Source organism: Gymnoscopelus microlampas (assembly GCF_963454915.1).
Source record: "Gymnoscopelus microlampas genome assembly, chromosome: 4".
Lineage (NCBI taxonomy): Eukaryota > Metazoa > Chordata > Actinopteri > Myctophiformes > Myctophidae > Gymnoscopelus > Gymnoscopelus microlampas.
The window spans coordinates 40,816,607-40,827,278 of NC_139941.1; the positions used below are offsets into that span (position 1 = coordinate 40,816,607).

General features: G+C 43.2%; 1 protein-coding gene across 1 annotated transcript in view; it reads right to left on the reverse strand.

Moving 5' to 3' along the window:
- Window positions 1–10,153, reverse strand: part of rimbp2b (RIMS binding protein 2b) — an 82,820-nt gene extending 72,667 nt beyond the window's left edge. The window contains exon 1 of the mRNA XM_084056084.1: window positions 10,066–10,153. Within this exon, the coding sequence (XP_083912210.1) occupies window positions 10,066–10,113 (48 nt within the window). The 5' untranslated portion in view covers window positions 10,114–10,153. The remainder of the gene's footprint in view (window positions 1–10,065) is intronic.
- Between the last annotated feature and the right edge of the window lie 519 nt (window positions 10,154–10,672).

A 10,672-nucleotide genomic window follows, 5' to 3' on the forward strand; every position in this document is an offset into this window, starting at 1 on the left:
CATGGATGAAGGACACACCCAGCACCTAAACCCTTCAAGTGCCAAATCACACAATTCGACGGGAAATGGAAGCCGCATGGATTGGACACAGACTGATCTAATTCTGCTCCGATAGCATCACACTGTGTGTGTGGAGGGTTTATCGTTGTGCCTTCAAGAAAATCTCAGGTAATGAATTGATGCAACATAGTAATAACGGTACACTTCCCTCTGTGGTGCTTCCAGTAATTTCTTTTATCTGTGCATCAGGAGGCCAAACGGAGAGTGACAGAAGTGCCTAGACACTTAAGTTAATGGGGCAAAACGTCCACAAAACATTAAAAAAAAGAAGTCACACAGGTTTTCACACACACTATGATCCGTGGACACTATATGGTCGCATGCATACAGTACAGTAGGGCTGCAACAGTTAATCGAACTAATGGATTTAATCTTTTACTGTATATAGAGATATATAAAAAGAAATGTGATTTTTTTTTCTGGTGAACGTTACAGGAGTGTATGGTGTGTGTGATATGAAATCCAATCTTATCATAATGAACACAATCAATATTTAGCTAACATCACTGGCTTCAGGAAAAACAAAATGTTTCAGTTTTGCATAGAAGGGGGGGGGGGGACAGTCCATTACATTTTTCATTACATTATTATATTATATTATGTGGCATTTCTTTAGTTTGTCCGCTTATTAGTAATTATTTCTCGGCTTGAGTAGTTTGTGATCTACAGTCAATTGAATATACTGTAACACAATACACAGACATAATCCTATACAGTATGTTGTTTGTACATGTTGTATGTACCATGAAGTATATACAACAACACATTCTCACAGATAGTCGTCAGTTATTGCCGCTCTATCATTTTCACTCCCTATTGCGTCACTATAGGACTACAACAACTAAAAGGCAGGTATTGGAGCTTCAAATAGTACTTAAATCGAGCTTTGGCCAGCTGCCTCGGTAGCTTGCCTGGTAGCATCGCATGATCACCTCTGGTGATCGAATCCCACCGTGGGTACGTCTTTTAGTTTTCTCTCTCTCCACATATAGTTTTTGCGAGGTTAGGGTTAGGATTAAGGTTAGGTTTAGGCATATTTTTGTGAAGTTAGGGTTAGGTATATTTTTGTGAGGTTAGGGTTAGGTTTAAGCATAGTTTTGTCAACATGCAACGTCGCCATGGCGTCCTGTCACGTCAAAACTTGACATTTCAGGGCTACTGATAGAGCGGTGACATGTGACTTGGGAGTGAGAACGGGTTGATATATATACATATATATATATATATATATATATATATATATATATATATATATATATATATATATATATATATATATATATATATATATATATATATACACACACACATTGCAGCCCTACAATATAGTGAACAAATGAGGAGGTGTCCCCGTCGAGGCACAATTGAAAACAAATAGGTTATATTTTCTACAGCAGTCCTGTAACTCCAGGGTGGATGAGAATTGCAAATCTGAATCAAATTTTCTCTCAGCCCGTTTTCCCATAAGCCACAGGGAACTGCAATCAGCAGCCCTCCACTGGCAAACCAAATTCAGCTGGTATTGTATAAGCCTATGTGATCTCACTCATGTTACAAATAAAAGAGATGATTATCATCAAGGGAAACATTCTTGTCAGCCATATGCTGGCCGATGTGATTTGAGATTAATGTGAAGAGGTATATCCTGGAACTCGGGACCACCGGCGGAATAGAGAGCCAGTCAGAGTCACATGCAGTGGTGGAAAAAGTACAATGCATTGTGAGCTTGTAGATCGGCTATTTTCAAATGGCTGAAATGTATATAGGGCTGGAGTGGTTAATGTATGTTTTGTAATAATAATCAAAATCTACAAAGTAACTAGTAACCAAAGTGTTCAAATAATTGTAGTGGAGTAAAAGTATCTGAAATATAGTGGAGTAGAAGTAAAAGTACTGAAATTTGGAAATACTCCAGGAAAGTAAAAATACCTCAAAATTGTACTTAAGTACAGTACTTGAGTAAATCTACTTCAGTTACTTTCCACCACTGGTCACATGGGTGTGTCATCGCTCCGCATTAGCATATAAACAACAGTCCGGAGCTAGACGGAGGTCTCTGCCGCAGCCACCAAGCCACTTGATTGTCAATATGCTTCACTGGTCCCTCATCCAGAGGGATAAGAGAGAGAGAGAACTGACAGAACCCTGATTCCCTCGCAGTGACGGAGAGAATAAACAGCAGAGAAACAAGACCTCTGCCTGCCAATCAATCACCTGTCTCTACCATTTCATTCTCAAACAGTTCTGTCTCGTCTTTTCCGAGAAATGGTTTGAAGAGACTGATAAGACCGGCGGGGTCAGATTGGGGGGTAGTAGAAAAGGGCTAGGACGGTTTCATATTATGTAAAAAACAATGTCAACCTACAGTAGCCTTTGTTTTTTGTTTTGTTTTTCAGCATTAAACTAATTCAGCTCTTCTGAAAGCATCCAAACACTGAGGTTAATCCCCGAAAGCATGAAAGTCATTGTTTTTGTGTTAATCAATTTCAAACTGTGATGCTTGCTGTGTGACCACTGTGCTTCTCACACTCTTTGGGACTGTGTATGGTTCCGTTTGATTTAATGTCCTCTCTCTCTCAGCATTTCTCTCTGAGAACACAGGAGGACCCACCTGACCTGATTGAGAGCAGAGCAATATGACTAATTTTCCCATACAGAGAATATTAGTGGATTACAATTAAAATGTGTGTGTGCGTGTGTGCGTGCGCGTGTGTGTGTGTGTGTGTGTGTGTGTGTGTGTGTGTGTGTGTGTGTGTGTGTGTGTGTGTGTGTGTGTGTGTGTGTGTGTGTGTGTGTGTGTGTGTGTGTGTGCGTGCGTGCGTGCGTGCGTGCGTGCGTGCGTGCGTGCGTGCGTGCGTGCGTGCGTGCGTGCGTGCGTGCGTGCGTGCGTGCGTGCGTGCGTGCGTGCGTGCGTGCGTGCGTGCGTGCGTGCGTGCGTGCGTGCGTGCGTGCGTGCGTGCGTGCGTGCGTGCGTGCGTGCGTGCGTGCGTGCGTGCGTGTGTGTGTGTGCGTGCTTTCTGGGAGAAGCTGTGGTTGTTTAGACCATTCATCTCATCTGCCGCCAGTCAGCAGGGGGGAGTGGCAATCTATACAGTAGAGTGATACTGGAACTCACAATGAATGTCTGTGTCCTCATAACACTGGTGCTAACCCTGTTTACAAAGGCCTGCACAGAGCAGCCATGGATTGTTATCATGTTGACTTTTGTTGGCTTACACAGTGTAACAAATAGCATAGCCTATGCCATTTGGCAGTGGTGGAAAAAGTACTGAAATGTTTTACTTAAGTAAAAGTATCAATACTGCAACGTAGCAGTACTCAGTTACAAGTAAAAGTCTGGAATAAAAAAATTACTTGAGTAAAAGTACAAAAGTATTGGTATCAAAATGTACTTAAAGTACTAACATGTTTGAAAATATCAGATCTACAAGCTTACATCGCGCGTTGTGAGCTTGTAGATCGGCCTATGTATAAAATAGGGATAAAGTAGTTAATCTGTGTTTTATTATATAATAATGTATATCTGCAAAGTAACTAGTAACTAAAGCTTTCAAATAATTGTAGTGGAGTAAAAGTACAATATTTGCCTCTGAGATGTAGTGGAGTGGAAAATACCTCAAAAGTGTACTTAAGTACAGTACTTGAGTAATGTACTTACTTTACACCACTGCCATTTGGTCATGCTTTATGGTTCAAAGAAAGCATGCTTATTACACGTACACTAACCTCTAAACCCCTAATTCTGATATCTTAATACACAGATGTGCCATGCTCCCCATTGAGCTTGATTTAACCACATTTAAGCCCAATTTATATTTAGACACACGCCGGTGACAGCGTCAACTGAGAAATCATTGCTGTCAGGCAGAACCCTCTTATCACCATATTTTAACCTTTTATGTTTTTTTCATAAATTAATGCCCTAGTTCGTCATGCTACAGTGTCACATAAAAGTAGCAAAAATAGCATATCTACAAGCTCAAAACGTGTCATATATCGCACTGTGTTTTGAGCATGTCGATTTTTTTATTTGAAGCCTGATAAGTAACAGTTTTGGACATAGGTTTCCACACGACAGCAACAAAATTACATTTATTGTCAGCGAGCAACAAAGTATACTGTAAATAGCATTTAATCTACTTCTACTGAAAAAAACGAAACCCCCCCTTTATGCCATCAATCGCACTGTATACTTTGATGAAAGTTGCACTCCACATGATGGTTGCCATGGCTTTTATGCTAGCAAATTGTGCATGGTGTTAGCAGTGCTACATAGCTTTGTAAACTCCTAGCTCCGAACTGAACTGATGACTGAGATGACAGAACAGATTTTGACATTAGATTAAAAAGCGCAGAACATCTGTTATTTCATTTCATCCTCCATTTTTACTCAGTCAAACGAGGACACCATTCACAGTCACACAGTGGTCACTGCATCACAGTTTGAAATTGATCTCAGATGTGATTGTTTTTTTCTCACTCCTTAACATCTGCTGAATTAACACAAAAACAATGACTTTCATACTTTCATTGTCATCGACCACAGAAACTTGTGCCATGTTAAGGTCCTCTGTGTTCTGCCTTTTAATGATTAACCTATTAAGACCTGAGGCCGATTCTACTAATGCCTTCTAAATCAGTAGTTCTCAAACTTTTTTTGTGTCATGGACCCCCAAAATGATATATATTTGGCCCCCGGACCGCTCATCTGAAAGTGTTTTGTGCCAGGCACCCCCAGAAGAGAAAGTTTGTGTTAAAAAATGTGTCAAACATTCAAAGATACTGCAATGTACAAGCTTGCAGCGCGGCACGAAGTGACACGCTGTGAGCTTGTAGATCTGCTATTTTGAAAAGCCAACGCTAACATCTAAAATGACACAGAAGCTTTCCCGGTTTTAATGGATTAAAAGGCATTTTTTATGTGTGTGGCTTTGAGCTTTCTTAGAACTCACAAATCCTAGGAGCAGTTTCCATTACATACACTGAAGGCACCCGTCAGGATGCTCTGGGCATCATGCATGTGGCATTGCAACCATATGGCATTGTCTATCATGCATGACTTTTAATCACTTAAAGCCGATGTTATACTTAGTCATACAACATGCTCGGGTGGCGCAGTGGTAAAGTGCCTGCCCACCACCGCAGATGTTGTAGGTTTGAATCCACTGTGTGTTGCATCCGGCTTTGTAGAGCGTCTGTACGAATACACAATTGGCCCGTGTTCGGGGAGGGAAGCGGCGGGTGATATCACTCCTACGGAGTGGGGCGGCACCTGTCAGCGGGGAGTGTTGAGCGGGAGGAGTAGCACGAAGGCTCTACCTCCTCCCCATGGGGGCTCCTCACTGGCAGGTGAGTCAGTAGGATACAACCGCAGTGACAACACACAAGTGTGTGTGGGGAGAAATCAATTGGCAAAACGACTTGTGAGAAAAAGGGGTAAAAAGCGCCCAAAAAATAAATACACTTTATGCTGTACTTATGTAAATTAGCTCACAATGGCCTCTCCCTACTAGATCTGCTCTAATCCTTAAAACACTTGAATAAAGCTCTTACTTGTAAAACAAACAAACAAACAAAACAGCACTGCTCTCTCTGACCATTAAAAAAGGCAAAGAGATTGAGGTCAATGATTCAGCCACTAGATGAGTGCTATAATAATAACAACAACACAAAGAGCAAGTGAAATGGACACACTGAATTGGTATCCCAAGACATTTTAAACCTTCAAATATAATTATCACCTCCTGCGTCGTTAGCATGTTACCCGGGAGACAGCCCATTAGGACTTCAGTGCACGTGTAGCTCTTTGTAACTTACTGTAATAAGAGCACACTACGCCATTAGAGACAATGAGAACTGGCCGAATGGACCCCGTTTACAATTCACAGAGTACATACACAACACGTGAGAACTCAACCATCTACTGTACGGTAGTTACTTAAGCCCTGTACCCTTCGTTGAACAGAGTCCCCCAGGGGTCTTTACTAGGCCCCCTCCTTTTTACCTCTAACAAATCTCTTCGCCAAAAATAGGCAAGATCACAACGAGCTTGTAGATCGGGAATCTTTGGTCGGACTTGGTAGGGTTCATGTGGTTGAGAGGTAGCGCCACGTGCAGGAAGATGGCTGACAACAGAGGACAGAGCGTATCATCCTGTCTTGTCCCTCTGACCCCGCTGACCTGTTTTCACTCTTCAATACACTGAGGAGAAGCCCTGCTGCATGCTAACAGCCATCCACGACACCTGGGGTCTCCGCCAGACTGACTGATAAAAATGTGCTATGCAACAACAAATAAATCAACGCTGCAGTGACTCCTTTAGTTTGGGAGAGAGGAGATGGGAGAGAAGGACAACAATGCTGGGACAAGAGACAAACAAGGAGAGACAAGAGAGACAGACGGAGAGGGAGGAAAAGAGAGCGACTTGAAAGAGGGAGAGTCACACAGGACGAGGGGGGGCATAGTCGTAGACACACAAGGACAAAATAGAGAGGAGATGAGAGGGAGAACGGGAAAGAGAGAATGATAGACATAGAGACAGAGCGAGAGAGAGCGAGAGAGAGAGAGAAAATATGGGCTGGAATGTGATGGTAGTAGCTGGCCCTGCCCTGCAGCCCAGCGCCTGAATGAACAGCGTTGCGTAATGGGACTGCTTAGTGTGAACCACAGCAGCCAGGGCCTGAGCCCAGGCAGCCAAAGAGACCACTACAGCCTTCTGGGGAAGAGGAGTTATGTCAGCCCATGCACACACGCACGCACGCTCACTCGCATACACGCAAGCGCGCACGCACACACACACACACACACACACACACACGCGATGAGACGGCCTTGTTTTGACACAATGTGCTAGAAGTAGCATATTGTTAATAGGAAAAAACGGAGTGCCAGTCAAATCCAGTCAAAACGAGAGAGGGAGAGAGACCAAATATTCCCCTGCAACTGTGGACGGGCCTGCAGGGTGCTGAATGACCGGAGGAGGGGGGGATGGGCGGGTGGTAAATAAAAGTACAATGTAAAAAAAAAAGTCAGTCCTTGTGATTGTGATCTCACCTGACACCCGTGCTTTAGCACGAGGGCCATGCAGCCGCTATCAGATACAATAAAGCAACTGCATTCAATTAAGAGTGGGCATGAGTAACTTTTTCAGATCGGTTATGTAATCCTCAGCCTTCGGGCTCCGTACGTTAGGAAAATGGCGGCGGGCCCGGGCAGGCTTGTGTTTTCTGCTGCACACATACATGACCATTAATCACGCTCCGTCTCTCTGCTCTTTTCACCATTTCCAGAGAGAAGCAGATTGGCCCGAGGGCAGAGGACCTACAGCACTGCAGCACGTGCAGACCGGACCTCGGCATCACTAGAAAATGTCACACAGCGTTAGCTCACTCACTGGAGGGCAGCCTACAGTGACAACCACGGCATGGGGATCATGAGGACATTCTATAAATGGCCACTTTACACCCAGTTCTTTAAGTATGCCATGTCCGTTGATTCATGTCATTGACGCGTCGCTCACTCTGCCGAAATAGGCTCCTACATTTCAAAAGTGTCATTTAGGTCTTGACTCATCGTCTTTCTCAGTCGCACTTAACCACTACTCGTATGATGAATGGCAAAAGCAGCCGATCCACAAGCTGTTTTTGAATAATAGGAGATCTTTGTACATATGCCCATAGAGGGCAGGTTGAAAGTGGTTAAACGTGGTGGATACGTGTAAAATGCACTTCTGAACCCCCCCGTCGAGGAACATCTGTTGCCTGGATGGATGAATGTATAAAGCACATTCTGGAGTTTAAAAGTACAAAGAAACACCAGCTGCATTGCCAGCGCTGGTGGGAACCACAGAGAATAGTATGTAGCGTGTAGGTATTCCCGGAGCAGGCAGGGGAAGCACAGATAGAGCAGGTACAGTGCAGCAAGTTGCCTACAGGAATTCTATGCATCGAAGGCACATCAAAGAATGCATCTCTCTCTCTCTCTCTCTCTCTCTCTCTCTGGGGCGCTGGAGAAAAGACTTCTGCAGGGTGTGTTGGAGTGTGAGTCATCGCCAGTGCAGGGAGAGAGAGAGAGAGAGAGTGAGAGAGAAAGAGAAGTGGAGAGAGGCATTCTTTAAATCAAAGGCCGTGCTTACAGCAGCAATGCAGCAGGGAAACACCCTAAGCTGGAAATTAAACCCTTTAAAAAGGGCTTGGATAGGATCTGGCGCAAACATCAAGCAGCAGCATAGGTAATGCATTGGACTCCTCCCAGGTGATACAAGCTAGGCTCTGTGTTATGTAACAGCAGGGTACCACTGTGTACCATGAAAACCAAGGCTTATAGGGCTGCAGTGCTATGGTCAAAATCAAATATCATTTAGCTTTTTAACCATTTTTTCCTCCCCAATTTAGTTGTTATTAGGGATGGGACAATTTTAATTTCAATATTTGATTTACGATATTATCACAATTAAAAATGAAAATGCCACTTTTGTTAACCACTTCTTGAACCCCAGAATTCCATAGTCTGGAGTGGAACGTTTGCCAAAAATAGCAGATCTACAAGCTCACAATGTGACACGTTGTGAGCTTGTAGATCGGCTATTTTTGGCAAAGACATTTATAGAGTGAAAAAAAGACTGTATCAAGTACTTTCTTTACAGGTGCGTTTTACCAATTCTAGAGGGTTTAAGTGGTACCGGATTTGCAGCTCGGCAAAGGTGAATTGATCCTAGTGTATGACGGAGGACAATTTCACGATAAATTTAAATCTCTGCGATACAATTATTGTGATAGTATTTTTATCACGATAAACGATAATAACGATCATCGTCCCATCCCTAGTTGTTATGCCAATTAATTCCTCCCCACACACAGTCTGTGTGTTGTCACTGCTGTTGTATCCTACTGGCTCACCTGCCAGTGAGGAGCCCCTCAGTAATCATCAGTAATGCCTATAATAATAAATAATTGGGTAAAGGCAATAGAACAGCTATAGGACACTCCTTGGCCTTAACAACCAGGAAAACAACGTGCTACCACACGATATTACAATATCGAAAATCTAGTCTCATATCACAATATCGATATAACATGAATATATTGTCCAGCCCTATACCACAACGTGATCAAGTCATCAGACAGTGTGTATAAGGCCGGGCCGCGGCTTCAGCTTACTGTTTCAATAATGGTGACTTTCCATTGACACCCCTGATCATGTTACTGTAATGACGACACAGGCCTGCATGCACTGTAGTACCTTCACAACAACACACAAGGTAAATGACTGGCTACAGACTGCAGGGCAAAATACTCCTTCAGTTGCCAATATTTATTTGATTGTCTATATTATTGAAGGAGCATATTAAATCATACAAATATCTGTAATTTATCAATTCTTAGTGGCAATTCTTTTTAATTCTGGAAGACGTATGGATGTCGTTTTAACTGACGAAAGGCAGCATGCCAGCAGTTTTTTCTGTGTTATTGCAGAGTGAATGGACAGTGCTCAAGGAGGACAGTAATGGAGCCAGTGAATTAGGTTGGCAACTCTTACCATAATAATACATTGCATCATAAAAACACAAGCTGCCACAATTCAATTCAATCTGCTTTCACTCCCTCCCATCATCACTGCCTTCTCTCCAACTCTCTCACACCAACACTCTACTGTACTGTATAGAATAGATAAACTCAATGCACAAGTCCCCTTTTTTCCTACATGGTTGTTGAATTAAAGTTGCATTGTTTGTTTATCTCCATGAGAAATGTCTTGAGTGCGGAAAACACAACATTTCGGGAAATATAAAGCATTGTCTGCTAACCAGATGGACGAAAGACACTACATTTCAACATTAGAAGACACTCTAAATTGATTTGAAAGTGAAGACAACAATACATTTCTGCACTACAGCACAGGTGCAAGATGAAAGTATGAAGGCATACATCTACAGTATGCTGGATACAACCAAACAAAACATAGCTACTGTATATTGTCCCAAGCATTCTCTCGCTATAGCCTTACCTTCTCCCACACACAGACAGTGCAGGACTGAAAAACAAGTTCCCTCATTTCCAGCGAAACAACAAGAACCTAACAGCGAGCATCCAGTCTTACACAGAAGGCTGTCGGGACCAGAGGCGAGAGATACCTGCTCCTCTTAACAGAAGTCTGACACCGCGCGCCGCGCGAGACTGCAACCCAATCCCAGAACTTGGGCTGAAGCACCGGCATCATGGTGCTACCCGAGCCTGCCGATTGAATTACAGCACGCTGCCTAGCTCTTTCTAGCTCTTTCAGGCACCCGGTAACACACCGCCCCCTGCTAGGAACAGACTCTAACTGATAGACTGTGTGTTTGACACAGTAAATGAATATGGAGAGACACACTGCCAGCATACAACGCGTCCAAGTGCTCGAGAGGATATCATTGCCATCCAACTGTTTATGAGCACTTCAGCAAGCAATACAGTAACAAAGCGCCAAACCACTTTCTCAATACAAGCAAGTAAAGGCCACCACTTGTACAGCTGTCACGTCTCATGCTTAAGCAAAGTATAGAATAATTTATAAATGCTATATACCGTATGGAAAGGTGCATCAGATTGCATGTGTAAAGCAGTGGTTCCCA